This window comes from Lichenostomus cassidix, chromosome 6 (genome assembly GCF_008360975.1).
Source record: "Lichenostomus cassidix isolate B80296 chromosome 6, HeHo_3.0, whole genome shotgun sequence".
Taxonomy (NCBI): domain Eukaryota; kingdom Metazoa; phylum Chordata; class Aves; order Passeriformes; family Meliphagidae; genus Lichenostomus; species Lichenostomus cassidix.
This window is the reverse complement of record NC_139487.1, coordinates 33,432,380-33,450,451: the sequence shown is the minus strand read 5'-3', so window position 1 is coordinate 33,450,451 and position 18,072 is coordinate 33,432,380. Positions and strand designations below refer to the sequence as shown.

At 46.7% G+C, this 18,072-nt stretch overlaps 1 protein-coding gene across 3 annotated transcripts in view; it reads right to left on the bottom strand.

Annotated features, from left to right (window-relative positions):
* The window catches only part of PRKG1 (protein kinase cGMP-dependent 1), a 295,495-nt gene that overhangs the window by 72,908 nt on the left and 204,515 nt on the right, over positions 1-18,072 (bottom strand). For all 3 annotated transcript variants that reach the window (XM_085064468.1, XM_085064466.1, XM_085064469.1), the window contains exon 5: positions 12,156-12,219. In XM_085064468.1, coding sequence (XP_084920594.1) covers positions 12,156-12,219 — 64 coding nt within the window. The remainder of the gene's footprint in view (positions 1-12,155; positions 12,220-18,072) is intronic.

Below are 18,072 nucleotides of genomic sequence, written 5' to 3'. Positions count from 1 at the left end.
TGGACACTGGGGCTTGGAGCAGCCTGGGACAGTGGAAGGTGTCCCTGCCATGGCAGGGGTGACACTGGATGGGATTTAAAAACCCTTCCAACCCAAACCATTCCACGACCCTGGGATTTTCAGTCAGCTCGATCTGAGCTGCAATGCCCTGCAGGAAATCTTGTTTTTTCTTACTGATGGATTACAAACTTACTCCTCCTCCTTAAAAATGCAGCTCTTTGAACTCCCACCAGCACTCTGAGCATGTATTTTAGAGCAGAAGCTGTGCTGTGACAGTGACTGGAGCCTGTCTCCCTGTCAGATCCTTTTGGGAAACATTTCTACTGCACTGATTCCCTGTGGCTTCTTAATGGGCTGTGACAGCGCTGAGGAAAACACAGCCCTGGGCATGAGCTGGACACTCAGGCTGTCTCCTCCAATTGTGGGCCCTTCTGCACTTCTTGGGTTGATTCCAATTCCTGCAAAACCAACCCAGAACAAGGCTCTTAATACACCTAAAGGAGCTGTTTGGGCATGGCCATAGCACAGCTTCTGGATAATGCAAATCATGGAATTATAGGATAGAATATAGTTGGGACACATGAGGATTACTAAATCCATAGCTCTGGTCCAAGAGTAATTCCTTAAAATTAAATTATATGATTAAGAGGTGACTCCACACACTGAGTTCATCTGTCCTTGACTGAGGCTTTATGAAGATAAAATCTGTATTATATCAAGATATAATATGTGCTTCAGGCACATGGATTGCTCCAGGGAAAAGGAATCTAAAAGGATGCATGGGGACAGCCAAAAAAGTATATTCAATAATTATTTTGTTACAGCAAAAGCAAGTACAGCCTACACCTAATCCACGGGGTACAAACTGAAATGGGTAAGCCAAAGGGGATAACAACAGGGCCCTGCTGTTCCTGAAATGCAAAGATGTGAGAAATGTTCCTCATTTCAAGTTCTTTGGCTAAATGATTGCTTTAATTTCTGGTTGTTTCTTTTGGGGGTTGGCATTGCTGTTCGCTGTATCTGCATTTCCCTGTGCTGTGCTGAGAGTGAAATAGGGAAAATCTCAATGGTATCATCTTGTAGTCATGGAAAACACAACAGTGTCCTTTTAGCTGTGAGTTTATCACCTTTCTTTTACCTGCCACTGGACTTGAACCCAGCCCTTGTGGAGTGCAATCTTCAGGAACACCCAAAAGGCAACAAGGTTCCTGCTTTCCAAAGGGAAGGTGCCTGAGATGGAAGGAGCTCCTGGCCCTTTCCTTCTGCCATTCCTGGAATGCCCTCGGGACTGGCTGGAGAGAAGGGGGCTTGGGTGGGTGAGGATTTGTTGTGCTTCCAACTTTTATCTTTTTAAGGACTGTCTTCTGAGAAGAAGCAGGAATTTAGGGAGGATGAGAAACGGGGGAAGGAGAGGATGCTGAGAAAGCTGGGAAGGTCACAGATACAGATGGATGTGAAGAAGGCAAAAGGTCAAGAGCAACCTCAAAGATAAAGAGGGAGAAGTCAAGGAGTTCAAGGATTAAGAGAGCAGAGGGTGAGAGTAATATGGGGTCAGGAGAAAGGGGAGAGGAGCTTCGGCAACAAGATTTTCCAGGAAAACAAGATGAACTGATATTAAAAAAAATAGGATTTATTCGCAGGAGCAATAGGAGATAACAAATTAGTTGGGGGAAAGGCAATAATAATATTCAGCCACAGATCAAGCCACAAATTGGGGTCAAAACCCCAAAAAGCTTTGCTTGGGAATTCAAATAATACCAGACTCACAGATAATGACTGTGAAATGTGGAGAATTAGCTGAGAATCGGTAATTAGATAAAGGATCCCCAGGCAACAGAGTGGAATTAATTCATCAGTCACCCTGGGTAAAAATTGGCAAACAGGAAAATTCAGTAAAAATAAAAATACAATTTAAAAAAAAAAGTTAAGAAATTAAAAATTTAAACATTTGTGTGCCCTGGGCCGGTCACATACATGTAATTTTAGGTTTTTGTAGGATTGAAATCTCTCCAATTCCATGACATTCCCAGCCTCCTTTGGACATTAACACACAGGACCTTTGAGGAAATCCAAGCAGAACCAGAATCCCATGATGTCACTGCACCACAAAACCTCTCTCCAATCACCAGCAGCTCAAGTCCATAGGGGTTTAATTAAATTTCATTGAAATGCAAGGAAAGAGCTGCTCTTCAATCCCTTCCCAAATAGCTCTGATTTGGTTTTTCTCCTCATCATGGAAGAATGTGCGTGGAAAACCAATTGCCCTCCCTAAATCCACAGGTCTGTTCCACAGTTATTAGAATGGGAATCAACTCCTTGCCAAAATGAAACTGGAAGTAAACAACTTAAATCAGCCCATTTGTTTCATTTCTTTTTCTTCATTTTCTCAAAATTTTGCATGCTTATTCACACCAGGTATTTGCATTGCCACGAGGATCCAACCTCATTCCGGAATCCATCATGAGGAATAAAAAATGCACATTAATTCAATGTATTCAGACACTTTTTTAGTCACCTGCTATGCAATGTATTTTCTTTTTGTGCTCTAACCCAACAAGGAGACTGTACATCTCCATATGCAAATGCCCTTCAAATGATCACTGGAAACCAACTTTCCCGGAAGGAAAATCACAGGAAACATTGGATTTATCCAATCCCTACAGACTTTTACTGGAACAGGTAATTTTCCCAGTTTCAACCCCTGCATTTACCAGTTGCTTCCAGTTTGAGGGCTGTGTGCAGGTGACAGCCAGTCCTGAGTTTGGTAGATGAATTAAACACTCTCTCAGCTCATATTCCCTGTTACATCCCCATGGATTCTGACTGTTGCTGGAAAATATCCTCCTTTTCCCTTGATCCCTCTCATTAACTCCCCAAAAGGTACAAAAAACGCAGAGTTTTATCAGCCCACATGACACAAAGTCAGCCTCTATTCCCAGCCTGCACAACAAGGAGTGCTGGAAGCGAATCACACTTCCAAAAGATCAAATGTTTGCCCCAAATGTATTTATTAAAGCGGCAAGTAAACTTTCACTCTGTGCAGAAAATGGGAAAAGCTGAAATCTCAATTTTTTAAACATCAATAACAACTTTTCCCAACGGAGAAAGAAGCTGCCTTAAGCCCCTCACCTGGGTTGCCACTGTCTCCTTGACAACAGGACTTGGAAAATTGGGCTAAAAACTGTATTTGACAATAGAAATGCAAAATATCTTCTCCCTAAATGCAGAAATCAGTATTTTTTACTATTTCATAGACTTCCTGCTGCTAAAATTGACATGGCTGGAGCTGCATAAACCTATTTCAACTTTGCTTGGAAGAAAATTTTACAGGACCTTTCCACTGCCTCCAACTTATTCCAGGACTTTGGACAACTGGTAACTAAACAGGAAGGTGTAAAGAAAAAAATCAATCACGTTCTGAATTAAGATGGTGAAAGTTGAGATTTCTGCAAGATGAAGCACATCAAGAACTGACCCTGCAGCAGCAACATCTCCCTCATACAATGACCCCACTTAGAAATATTTGACTTTTTCCATCTAGTTTGTGCTTTAAAGCAGATTTTTTGGGGGAGCATCTCTTAAATCAGTCCTGAAAAGAAAACCAGAGCAAGGCTGGGAAATGTAATCTCAGTCATATTTTTGGCATGAGGCACAGCTGACCCCTTCCTTACCAGGCAAGGACACAAAGATCCCAAAATTCCTTCACCAGTGCTTTTTTAAACTCCAAATTCTGGTTTTTTGCAGCTTTCTGTGCAGGAATTTGGGAAATGGCCATTTGGATTTGCAAGCAGATGAGTCTGACCAAAATGGAGATGGGATCCCATCCCACACAGGGCAACTCTCGGGACAGGAGCAGATCAAAGCCACCTTATTCCCATTTCCCGTCGCTCCCAGTGGACAGAAATCACAGGATGGGAGGAGCAGAGCTCATCCCTTCCCCTGACTGAGGACATCCTCCTTCCCTACTCCAGCAGCATCCTCAGCTTTCCCAGCAAGGAGCTGCTTCTCCCCACTTTCCTCCAAATTCCCACCAGTCACTTATCTTCATTTTCCATTAATTTGGAGTTATTAAGGCTTTTTTTCTCAGCACAAGGGTCAGGCTGAACACAGGAAGAGCACCTGAAGCACAAAGATCCCGGTTTTCCATGACCTTCAGGTGAAGAGCCACAGACTTGGATCATCCCAAGACACCTCTAGAAGCTGAGTTTCAACCTTTCCCAGAATATAACTGGCTGGGTGGGGGGAGAGGGGGAATTTCTCCCTGATTTTTGGGAGGAAAATGGAGCTGTGCTGAGTCTGGGAGAGCTCATGTTTCATTCCAGATGGGACGTCTGGTGCTGCTGGAAAACAAAAGGAGTCAGGAAAAGGATCTGAGTGCTCCTTAGTGTCTCGGGCAGGGGCTTTGGGGAGATGCTGCCCTGACCCCTCCCATCCCATCTGCTGGGGAAAATCAGGGATATGGAGCATCCCCCTGGCAAAGCTGGGCTGTTTCCTTGCCCATATCACACCTCTGAGAGCTGACTGCAAGGAAATTATGGAAAAAAAGGAATTTCCACAAAAATACCTGACTCCCTTCACACACCCCTCAAAATTCTCCCTTTTTAAAGTGGGACTAGCTTTGGTGAGTTGGAATAATTTCAATATTTCCACTTGATAGGAAGCAAGAAAAGAGTGAGCTGAGACCTTCAGGACACCTGCAAATCCCTGGAGTTCTCAGCGTGCTCGGTCTGACTCCAGGACCAGGATTTGCCATCCCCTTTTCCAACCCCAAAGCAACCAGGGACAGCACAGGATTAAACCATGTCAGCCCCAATTCCTAATGCTGTATTAGCCATAGGATGTGGGCTATTCCAGCAATTCATGTTGCCTAAATGGTTACTGGGCTGCTGAAAATTTTAGCAGAGGGCATAGGAACCTGGAATGAGTCTTGAGATCGGAAAGATTTTGGAGAAATGAACTCTTGCTGATCCCAGTGTGCATTTTAGAGGTGAATTTCTCTGTGATCCTACTTTGTTTCCCTACATTCTGACCACAAGGTTTTCCTGATGGAAGCTCACACCTTGATTTCCATCACATATCCATCACCAATTCCAAGGGGCACAGAACTGGTTCTTCCTTCACCTCCAAAACGCTGGCCAGGAGGAATCAGCAATCACTCCCAGTCCAACCCTTCCTCCAAGAGAAACCCTAAAAAAGGGTTTAAAGCTGGGTTTTACCGACTGATCCCATTGCTGGAGGTCTCCAGCTCCATATTCCAAACATTCCAAGCCTGGTGGCCATTCCTTGGGTGGCCACAGGTGTCTCCATGACCACATGGACTGTTCCCTTCATTTTTTTCCCTAATGAATCCCTGGCAGGACTTGCTCAGGAGGGCCTGCAAGCCAACCTTGTCCCGGATTCCAGCAGGTGTCACTGTGGGCAATGCTATGGGAAAATCCAGAGGGAAAAAAGTTGGAATCAAAGGGAAAACACCCCTCAAGTTAATAAAGATTTGGGGTTTTCCTCAATTAATTGCTGATTGTATTTTTTCCCTGTTTTTACAGATAAAAAGGCATTGTCTGTGTTTGCTGCTTCGGGGTTAAAGGATGGAAATCATGGAATATTTCCAGTAAGCACCAGGTTGGATTTTCTTTCTGGGGTTCATTCCCACCAAAATCAGCCTATACAGGTCTGTCACTAGGGACATGTAGGTGAGAATAAGGGAATTCCCAGGAGGAGATGCCCAAAAGACCAGAGATCTACACGCTCTCCTTCCAAGCTTCTCCCAAAGAATCCAACTCAGAAAGCAAAGTCCTCAGCACAAAACAGGAACCTCATCCATGGGGAAATCCATCCCAAAAATCACTTGGCTCAGGCTGTCAGGAGCACTCCCTGGGAAGAGAAGCTTGAGCTGAGCCATCTCCACCACAGTAAAACCCACCCAATTCCCAAATTTTAATTAAATTTCAGTCAGAATTAATTTATTGGATTTGCTCCACGCAGGAAGTGAAAGGCAAACACCAACCCATCGGCCCTGACCTGTCTGCAGCAAAGAAAATGTCTGGAAAAACAGATTCCATGGGCTCCTTGCCCCAGCCTTGCTGCAAAGCCTCTGAACACTGGGAATAGCAAGCAAACAGATATCGGGAAAGTAGGAATAAGGCTGGGTCAGGGAAGAGACAACTTGGAGCTCCTGAGTTGCCCCCTGTGACCTCTCTGTTGTCCCAGGTGCCACAAAAAAATATCCATATCCATCTTGTGTGTCTCTAATAGAGCCTGCAAATCCACCAGGGCAAATAATAAATTATGGATTTGTTTAAATCCTTTCCTTTCATATCTGTGAAACCCTGGCAAACATTTGAGATTACAATACAACAATGTTTTGTTTTTCTTTTTTCCTTTCTCTCATAGCTGTGACAGATCAGCTGGAGAATCCGCTTAGAGGGCATAAAAATATCTCCCAGATAGACCAGAGCTGGGTTTAATCCAGCTGGAAACAGGGAATATTTAAATCCAAACACCTGCAGAACCTGAGAGGGAAAGCTTCATAACTTCACCTTTTATCCATGACCTCCTGAGAACCTGATCATCCACTCAATGCACCACGGCCAAAAATAATACAAGTAAATTAAAGGAAGAAAATCCCGAGAGGAAGCAAATTTTGGGAAGTTTTTTCTGTTTGATGCTGCCTTTGCCACATGTGCTGCTGGTGACCACAGCATTGCTGGAGTGGCTTTTCCCACCACTGGGAGGTTGGTTGAGGAGAAGGAGGTGCCCAAGGAAGGGGGGAGAAGCTGAAAAAGCAGGGACACCTTCCACTGTCCCAGGCTGCTCCAAGCCCCAATGTCCAACCTGGCCTTGGACACTGCCAGGGATCCAGGGGCAGCCACAGCTTCTCTGGGCACCCTGTGCCAGAGCCTGCCCACCCTGCCAGGGAACAATTCCTTCCCTGACAGCTGAGAAAATCTCCTTACAACTCCCACTCTTCTGACAGTCCTTTGGGGTTCTCGTGGAGATTGCCATGAATCCATGTGCTCTGGACAGCCAGAGGAGATACAATTCCCCAGCTGGGGTGCTCTGGCCTAACTCCAGTGGATTTTACAACAGGCACTTGAAAGAAAACCAACAACCCAGCTTGGGGTTTAGGGAAGGAGCCCAGAGACCATGGCAGGGGCACTTTTGACAGTAAATGAGATGTTAATGAACTCCCCTGTCTCCAGAGGAATTCAGCTTCCCGTGGAAAGCCTCTGGAAAAAGATCCCTCTGATACCACTGGGATTTTCAGCCTAAACAGAAGCTGCTTCTTGAGAGGTTTCAAAATTCATTTCCTGAATGTTAGCTAAAAAGAGAACATCATTCCCTGCCTGCAAAGTGCATCTGGCAGAGGCCAAAAGCTGCTCCTGGCACCTGACAAAAACCCAACAGGTGCCACCAGGAGAAAACCTGGAGTTTTCTAACAGTAAGTTAGGCAGAATTGTGTGGAAGAAAAACCCCAATCCTGCCCCATTTCTAGCACTGCAGGAGAGCAGAGGATGGGCAGTAAACACTCCCAGGGATGGCCACATTCCCGAGGATATCTGCAGGAACCAGGGAATAATGAACTCCTTTCCTGTGCTAACACCAGCAGGAGCTGATTTTTAATTCCCCTCAAGGGGTCAGTGCCCACATTTATGAAAATCATAGGGAAAAGTCAGCTCCAAATGACACCATTTATCCCAATCCAAGTGCTAGAGCAGCTTCTGCCACTGATTTCCCTCACTGGACTCCTGCACTCCACCTTTCCCAGCTGCATTTTATTTCCTAATGCTTTTTTTTCCCCAAAAAAGCTTTTTTCTCCTGGTGCAGCGGCAAACCCAAAGTCCATGTGTTCCCACGAGCATCGTTGGAAAAATCAATAGAAATACAACCCCAGACAAAAAGCTGTCCCTCTGCAATGGAGTCAGTCATGACTGAAGCTGTTTTGATGCTCCCATAGACAACATTTCCCTACTCTATCCCACAACTCCTTCAGTGAATACACCCCTGAGTGCTTCCTTTGTTAAAAAAAATAAATAATAGCATTAAAGTGTTTTTTCTTCAGCAAAACCTTCTACTCTTCCCTGTTTATTTGGAATTCTCCCTCCAATCTAACCCATGTCTCCATATCAGATCAATACCTGCCTCAGTGCTGGCAGAAGCTGCAGGACTGACCAGGGACCTGGTTCCCTCTATCCAAGAGCAATCCTCACTCCTAAATAAGCCTAAAAAAATGCAAATTCTATGGCAAGCTAATTAATTTTGCACATTTTCCCTGTTCTATTCACTCTTGCCACATGATTCCACATAAAAGCAGGACTGTGTTAATTAAACAGAGGCATCCCAAGGACTTCTGATCCATATTAATTGGACAGTGTGGAGCAGGAGGGATGCTTGGCATCTCTGCACGAAGGCCCAGGACAGCTTTGAAAACTGAATTAAGGCATGAAATCTCCTCCAAGATCCCCATTCTCCACAACAGAAGGAGCTCCACGAGCGACACAGAAGAATTTTGTTGGTTTGGTTTTTGGTTGGTTTTTTTTGTATCATTTCTGCCTTATGAAATTCATTCTTTAATTGGGATTTTTTTAAAAAAGGATGAAAAAGGAGACAAAGGCTGGCAAGCCACACTCAGGACATAAATTGAGCTGCTGGAGTGGCTGCAGAGAGGAGCTGTGATACTAGATTTCAGCTCCCAGAGCTGCAGGAACACAACTTCCATCCCTAGCACCCTCTGCCTGGGGAGTTGAACACATTTCTCTGCCTCTCACTTCCCCGTTTGGCTCTGCTGTTGGTCCACAGATTCACTGGGAGCCAGGGCCAGGCTGCCTGGGGCTGGCACTCAGACCTCAGCAGTGCATTCAAATAAATTCAAATTCTGAATATAAATGCTTCCAGTGAAATAATTCCCAATGGGGAATTATCCATTATTTCCCCATGGGAAATAATCCCCACATGGGGAGATGTGGGAATGGTATTCCCAGCACTACCAAGCTGCAACTGCTTTCCAGTTAACCCAGGACTACTTATTGAAGTGGTTTGCATTTGGATTTAGGGCAATTAACCACATTTATGTTATATTTTAAAATCGATTTCTATTGCAACTTTAATAAATATTATATATTTCAATAGGTTATAAGGTATCATAGAATGGCTTGAGTTGGAAGGGACTTTAAAGTCCATCCCAGTACCATGGGCAGAGACACCTTCCACTATCCTAGGCTGCTCCAAGCCCTGGCCAGCCTGCCCTGGAACAGTTTCAATTTCTGTAAATCCAGCAATAATATATACATATATACACACACACACATATATGTCAAAGCTGTCTCGAGTTCTGAACACACAACAAACAAGACAAATCTACCTGATGTGCTTCAGACCTGACATTATCTGCAGAAGAAACTGATCTGCAGGGTTTTGTTAGGCAAATCCAAGTGCCTTTGTTGCTTTCTCTCACTCCAACTGCTCTGATTCCCACACATAATGTCTTCCATGGATTAGCAGGCTAAATCCCAGGCAGCAAAGGCACAGCAAGTGCACAGGATTAGGAAATGCAGGAGATGAAAATGCCTGGGTTGAAAATGCCAGCAAGACCTGAATTCAACCTCCTCCTGTGCATGTGGAACTACAGAACTTTGAAATCTCAGCTGATTCTGGCTGGGGCACCAAACAGGACCTGGAGGTGCTGGAGAGAATCCAGAGGAGCCACAGAGCTGCTCCAGGGCTGGAGCCCCTCTGGAGCCAGGCTGGGAGAGCTGGGGGTGTTCACCTGGAGAAGGGAAGGATCCAGGGAGAGCTCAGAGCCCTTCCAGTGCCTAAAGGGGCTCCAGGAGAGCTGGAGAGGGACTGGGGACAAGGGATGGAGGGACAGGACCCAGGGAATGGCTTCCCACTGCCATATTGCAGGGATGGATGGGATGTTGGGAAGGAATTGTTCCCTGGCAGGGTGGGCAGGCCCTGGCACAGGGTGCCCAGAGAAGCTGTGGCTGCCCCTGCATCCCTGGCAGTGTCCAAGGCCAGGTTGGACACTGGGGCTTGGAGCAGCCTGGGACAGTGGAAGGTGTCCCTGCCATGGCAGGGAATGAAATTAGATGATCCCTAATGATGATGCCCTGATGATGATTAGATGATCCTAATTAGATGTCCCTTCCCACCCAAAGCAGTCTGGGATTGGTTACTGCAGCTGCCCCAGGCTCTCTGAATTCCTGCCTCCTTCCCCTCTCCTGAAAATCCCACACAGTTCAGTGGAGCTGGGACAGATGTCTAGGCAGGTAACAGCTCCATCCCTCACATCCAGGCTAATGGATCCTTCTTTGAAACAGGACTAGGAATTTGGAGTTGGGGAACTTAATGTAGAAGAATCAGCTCTAGGCACAATGAAGAATTGGAGATCAAATGGAAAAGCTGTAAAATCATAAGCACCTGGAAGTGGCTTCAGAGAAGAGGTCAGGCAACTTTAATTACACCTATTGGTACCTGGACCCCTAATTTCAGATGGAAATCCTACAAGGATAAAGGTTTTCCATTTGAATGGCACAGGGAATAACCCAAAATATGAAAAATACTGCCAGAATGTGAAAGAACTTAAGGATGGGAAAGAAATCCTGATTTTGTGCACAAAAAAACCCAAAAAGAAGGGGAGAAAAGGAGGGAGAGGAGGAGATGCCAGCCCAGATGTCTGAGTGCCACCCATGCCCACCAAAAGCTCATCCCACTCCTCTGCCATGCCAGGAACAGACTCCCCATGCTGTTCCCTTCAGGATTTCATTCCATTTAGCAAATGGAATTATCCAGAAAGACTGAAATTACTGGCACTGTTGGTGCCACCCAGATAATCCCCAGCTGAGCCACCAGACACATTTTTCCATGTAATATTAACAATCCCATGACCCAGAGGGGTTTTTCCAACACTTCACAGGTGAAACCTATGGAAAGGAGGCTGGAGCCAGGTGGGAGTTTATATCTAAATATACAGACCAGAGAGTGATTTTTTAATTTATTTATGTAAAACACAGCCTAATCAATCCAAGGCAAATCCAGAGGAAATAAGGCTGATTCCAAGTAGGAAATTGGGAGCATCCATGCTAAAAAATCCAGATTTATTCCCCACAAATTCTGCTTTTGTGCCTCATTTCTTCACTGATATTTGTTAAGTATTTTTCCCCCTTCCATGAAATTTTAAGCATCCCTGGGAAAGTTTTAGGGCCTTTATTCTCCTCCTTAACTCTCGATAAGGAGCTTAATGCTGGTGATGTGATCCAAGCAAATTCTGGTTGGGATTGGGGTTTCAAGATAGGCAAATGGAATTCATGGCAGAGGGAGTTCATATCCTTTTTTTTTCCCTCCCCCTAAATCAGAGCACTCCCTGGCAGTAAAGGGAATAAAGCTTATCTGTGAATATGCAATTATTCAGGGTGACAAACAGCTGATTTGTTGGAGCCACAGAATTTATCTGGGCACTAAATAAAAAGGCAGAGGAGGAACAAGGCCCCAGCAAAGCTTGGGAAAAAGGAATTCAAATCAACTCCAATGTCAGCAGTGCTTTCCCTCCAAATCACAGGAACATCTTCCCTGACGGAGAGGTGTGGATGAGGAAAACAGCTGGAATGAAATAAATTACTGCCACACACACATTGCCTGCACTTAAATCACATTTTGGAAGGGTTAAATAACGACTTTCTGGGATATTGAGCCACTTGGAATTCCTCAGGCACAGAAGGGAGCATTGGGGGAATAAAATATGGGGGAAAACTGTGATGCAAACCAAGTATTTCACATCTACTTATGGGGCAAGGCTGGGAGGGTTGGGGTTTTTTTGGGTAGGGTGCAGGTGAGGGGTTTTCCTTTAGTTTTTTTAGGGGAATTTTGTGGTTTTAAGGGTTTTTTGGGGAAGTTTGTTGAGGTTCTGAGTTTTCTTTTTCAGGGGTTTTGGTGTTGAGTTTTTGGGGTTTTTTGGTGTTTTGTGGGTGATTCCTTTGTTGTTTTATATAAAGACTAGATTAACTTTAATTCCCAGAACTCCATTAACTTTTCCCACAGCTCCTCTCATTGCCTTGCTGTGCTTCCACAACTAGGGAGCTGCTCTTTGGGGAAAAGGAGAGCCTGGATATTGCCAGCAGAGGGATCTGAACTCGTGAAATCCCAATATTCAAAGCACTCACCTCTTCCAGGACGTCTGCAAGCTTACTAAGGATCTCCTCAGGAAGGCTCTGGAATGTGGGAACACTGCAATACAAGAGAAACCTCAATTAATTGATGCTTTTATTGAGGACACAAATCCAGCTGCTTTTCTCCCCTCCCTCTTCCAGAGATATTTGCTCTTCATGCTCTGGGGCTGAACAGGAAGGAGATAAAATGGAAACCTGCTCCTTTTCCTGGCAGCCAGGATGGATTTGGTGATGTGGGTTTCAGCTGAATCTAGTTATAATGACAACAAGACAAACCTGACCAGATAAATGCAGAAAAATATCTCCTTTCATGCTCCCAAACTGGGAGAGAATCCATCATGGGGTATGGATAATGATGCCTGTGCAATCCAAGGGAGGGTAGTGAAAGTCATCTATAACAGACCAAATGTGTTAAAAGACAGGGAAATAACCCCTTAGTTCTTAAATTCCAAATCTTACAGGGAGAAAAACCTAAAACTTTAACTGCAGTATAACAGGAAAAGCAATTTGTTGACAAAACAAACTCCAATTCCAGCACATCATAGAATTGCACCATTAATATCCCAGATTTAGGGAGGTTTATGGCAGGCCAGAATCCCCCAAACAGCCAGAAGTGGCAATAGAGCCAAATCTTTGAGTTTCTTCGATAAGAAGAGAGCAAGAGTTGAGTCTCCAGGTCAATAAAAATCCATCTCTGCTCTCCACAGGATGGTATTAAATGGATTCATAAAACAGAGCATTGATTCCCTCCAAGCAGTGCCTGGATTGTGGAAGGAGCTGTGCACAAAAACGAGTGTTTCCCAGATTATTTCCATGTGCGTACTTGCCCTGAAAGGCAACTGGAGCCTTAGCTCTCCAGGGAAAGCTTAAAGCAAAACAGCTGAGCTGCAAATTGCTCCAAGTGGGAAAACACATGGGAGGGAGGCAAACGGGAGCACAAAACTCCCAGGGAATCTTTGATCAGCACAGTGAGAGGCAGGAAAATTGTACTTCCCTTTCTACAGCTGCATAAAAAACCTGGAACTACAGAAGGGCAAACACTGAGCCCTTGAGTTGGGATGTATTGAAGGCAGAAGAAATCACAGCAAACACAGCTCTAGCTCTTCCAGGAATGATTATTCTGCTCAACAAAGCAGAATCAAATAGACTTTCTCCAACAAGTTTTTCACCCACTGCTCTTTAAGTCCCATCAATAATGAGGATTTTAAAACATCCCCGTCATCTCCTCTAGACAGTAACAATGCTACAACCAGAAAAACAGGTATTCTGGCATCTAATATTAAAATTTCTCAATGAAGTTTAAACCTCGTTACTCTTCTCCCTCCCTGCAGCACAAGTGAAGGGTTTCATTCCTTCCTCTTTTTCCACAACCATCTCCCACTTTGCCCATGTAAAGCTAGACTTAATGATTTTGGAAGTTTTCTCTAGTTTAATGATCCAGAGTCTATCATAGAATAAACAGGAGCAGCTCACTCAGCCTCTCTCAGCAAAACAGGGCTTCTCCTCTCTTTCCCCAGTCCTTATGAGGGACTGTCTCCAGCTGCTTCTTATTCCATTTAATGAGGAGTGATTGCCTGGGATGAGGTGATGGCATCCAGCTGGGTATGGAATGGAGCTATTCACACCTGACCTGCTCACCTGCAGCCCCTCTTTGCTGCTCCAGGCTCTTGAGGGGGATATGGCTGTTAAAAAGTATGAATGGCAAATTATTTTTGCCTAAATGATAGGATCGTCTGGCAAAAGTCCAGCCTGGGATCCACAGGAAGATGCAGACCACCCTACAGAGGCAGCACACAAGGAGGCAAAGCAGACCCATAAGTCCAGGGATTTGAGTTTTAGCAGAAAATCAAAAAAACTGGATGATCTTAATCCATCCACCAACAGGATTTTGTCAGGAGAGTGCGACTGCCATCGCAGGGAATGGGATGAGGAGCATGCCTGACCTCCTCCAGTCCCCCTGCCTGTGACACCCTGGACTGTGTGCAGGGAAAGGAAGAGAGGTGACATTTTCCTGGCTGCCTTCCCCACCGCTCAGCCACGGAACATTGTGCAGGGCTGACAGAGCCAGGACCCGGGAGAATTTCCCGTGGGGAATTGCTCCCTGTCTGGAGCGATTCCGGCTGGCTCCAAACGTGACACATTTTCCCGGAGAGCTCAATGCACTCAGCACCAGCCGCCAGACTCGAGGAAAGCAGCTGTGCTAAAACACCCACGGATTGATGAAAAAGCAGGGGTGTGGCCAATCCAAGGAGGTGGGAAAGGTGGTGGCTCTATCCCTGGGGAGGCACAGTCACTGAGGCACTCTCAGCTTCCAGGCAGGAGCAGCACCCCATTAGGAAGGCTCTGCTCCATCCCTGCGGCTCATCCCACGGGATCGCTCCCGGAGGAAGCAGCAAGGGCTCCCAGGCACTCCTGGCTGTGGCCCAAGGCGTTGTTCCCAGCCTCAGCCCTGCTCGGTGGCGGCGCTGCCAGCGCCTGACAGGACATTTATCTTCCACACACCAAGAGAGAACTCCTTGGCTCTGCTCTGCCTCCAGGATAGAAAAGCCACCATTCACTCTCTAAATCCCTTTCAAGATGCATTCCCAAACTTTTGAAGGCTGTTCAGTGAGGGTGCTCATCCAGCTCGGTGGCAGATGTTTCTCCTGGGTAAAGCCTGAACAAAACCTCTCTTTTATTGCTGCTTGGCACCATCACAATTGCAATTGTTGTCACTGCTCTGTGCCTTGGAGAGTGAGAGCAGCAGAGCTCCAAACTCCAAACACTCCAGTAAAAGGAAATTAAGGCTGAGTTCCCGGAAACTTCTTTTCTGGCACCCAATTGGAATGGTGGCTGGAATCTGCTAATGTCCTTCCTTAGCACACTTGGGATGCTCCTACGGCTCTATCTCAGCTCCAAAAGAACTGAGGCTACACGTGATCAGCACAAACTGATCCTGGATTTGGGATATCACCACAAAATGGTGTTTTGGACAACTCAAGCTGTACAGGCAGCCTACCACTGGGCTCTCAGTTGTGTCAGGGAGAGACTGCTGGCTCCATTGGGATCATGGCCATGACATCATTTCATGGAATCAGAGTGGCTGGGGCTGGAAGGGACTTAAATCCCATCCAGTGCCACCCCTGCCATGGCAGGGACACCTTCCACTGTCCCAGAGTGCTCCAAGCCCCAGTGTCCAACCTGGCCTTGGACACTGCCAGGGATCCAGGGGCAGCCACAGCTTCTCTGGGCACCCTGTGCCAGGGCCTGCCCACCCTGCCAGGGAACAATTCCTTTTGTGTTGCAAACTGTTGCATTGAAAGATAATTCCTCTTTTCTGTCAGATTAATAAATAATATTTGGAGGATCAGCTGCCAGTTATTTTCACTCATAGTACCCACAAGAGAAATGGCAGGAATTAAGCTCAGGAAAGGTATATTTATTCCTCGAAATATCTCAATCCTTCCCCAGTCATGCAGGTAATTGCTGAGTCAAGACTGATTTTCCTGTAGGAATTTCCCACATGCTTTGCTTGGATTCATGAGATTACTGATGCTGGAAAAGCCCTCCCAGCCCATGCAGTCCCAGCTGTGCCCATTGCCCACCTTGTCCCCAGCCCACAGCACTCAGTGCCACCTCCAGGCCTTCCTTGGACACCTGCAGGCATGGGGACTGCAAAGCTCCCTGGGCAGCCCCTGCCAAGGCCTGAGCACCCTTTCCATGCAGAAATTCCTGCTGCTGTTCAGCCTGAGCCTTCCCAGCTCCATTCCCTACCCTGGACAGGCTCCAGCCCCTCAAGGTCTCCCTGGCAGTGATGCCCCAGAACTGGACACAGCTTAAAGAATATTACAGAACCAGGAGGAAGAGACAGGGAGGGAGACAGACCAGACACTCACATTCCCATTAATTTCACTTTGGGGTGGCCTTGGAAGCACCTCATGGAACAGAAGCCTCAGGAAGACAGAACAGATTTGCTCTGCAGGTGCTGCAGATGATTTGTCTGCTGTGCTAAAACCACACAGGGAGAAAAACAACCCACAATTACTCATTTTGGAGCAGCTGAAAACCGAACAGCCGCAATTTGAAAGCTCTGCCACTTATTACACAGCCCTGATCAGGGAAATGAAGTCCTGAAAAGAGGTTGTGGAACGTTTGTTTGCAGAGATGAGGTTATATCCAACGCCCTGCTACACAATGAAAAATGGGAGAGAAGCAGAACTGAGCTTATCTCTGATGAGCAAATACTGAAGTTAACAAAGTGCCAGGAATTGTATTTTCCTCTCTTGTGGTGAAAGGATACCAAGGATGCCAAGGGATCTGCTGACTTCACCAGTACAAACCTCTCCGTTTCCCTGTGGGGAATGTGAAATGATCTCAGAAGGACCAGAATGACCAAGGCTGGAAAGATCTCCGAGAGCAGAGTCCAACATTGCCATGTCCACCACTAACCCACGGCCCTGCACAGCCCATCTGTGTGGGGTTTGAACCCATCCAGGGCCCCTCTTCCAGCCCGACTGTTTGTGTTCAGCAGGCAGATCAGGCACTCTGGATGAGTGTTTTGCCTTGCTCCTGTCAATCCCTGCCTCTGCCTGACAGGAGCTCATTATCACACCGAGCCCTCCCACTGCATCTCCTTTGGCAGCCACTGGGGAGATGGGACCGATTGCAAAGAAAAGTTCAATTGTTGCTGTCAGGATGAGAGGGAGGGAGAGTAATTAGCAGGTATGTGAGCCCCCTCCTCCCATTCCACATGGATTCACTCAGGATGATTCATCTTGAACAGGACAATTGTACCCAAAGAGCTACAAAGGCTCAGCAGCAGCAGCAGCAGATGGGAGCAGCCCTGAAGTTTGGGCAGGCACAGTTCTGGGTGCTCCTCTCGAGGCACAGGCTTCACCCTGCTGCTCCTGAGCCACCTCAGAGGGAACCTGCTCCTGCTGTAATCCTTGGAGGAAGTTACGGGATGATTTTGGATCTAGCAGGCACCATTTCTTCATACTGGCAAATCAAATTCAACCTGCAGTCCCAAAGTGGAGCTTTTCTACCCTCCAACCCACCCATCTTTTCCAACACTGCTGGATCACAGAATCCCAGGATCCCTGAGGCTGGAAAAGCCCATGGAGTCCCAGCTGTGCCCAATGCCCACCTTGTCCCCAGCCCAGAGCACTCAGTGCCACCTCCAGGCCTTCCTTGGACACCTGCAGGCATGGGGACTGCAAAGCTCTCTGGGCAGCCCCTGCCAAGGCCTGAGCACCCTTTCCATGCAGAAATTCCTGCTGCTGTCCACCCTGAGCCTCCTCTGGCCCAGCCTGAGGCCGTTTCCCCTTGTCCTGTCCCTGTTCCCTGGAGCACAGCCTGACCCCCTGGCTGTCCCCTCCTGGCAGGAGTTGTGCAGAGCCACAAGGTCCCCCTGAGCCTCCTTTGCTCCAGGCTGAGCTCCTTTCCCAGCTCCCTCAGCCTCTCCTGGGGCTCCAGCCCCTTCCCATCTCTGTTCCCTTCCCTGGACACTCTCCAGCCCCTCAGTGTCCTTCCTGGATTGGGGGCCCAGAACTGGACACAGCCCTCAAGGTCCCTCAGCTGTGCCAGCACAGAGGGACACTTACTGCTGTGGTCCTGTGGCCACACTTTGTTTGGTGCAAATACACTGATGATTAAAGATAAAAGCTGTCATGCAAAGCCTCACAGCCCTGAACGCTGCTTTTCATGATCCTGCATTCGCAATACAACTGAAATTAAATTGTCTCTGCCTTGCACTGTAATTACCTCTTCAAAACAGTTTGTTGTCAAGGAGTTTCTCTTCTGCATTTTCCCCCTTTGTCTGGGGGGTTTCATGGGAAGTGAAACCTTCAGCCTCTGGACAGACCCAGAGTGGGTGCACCAAGCCAAATTTCTGCTTCTTGATTGAACCACAGAATCCCAGGATGGTTTGGGT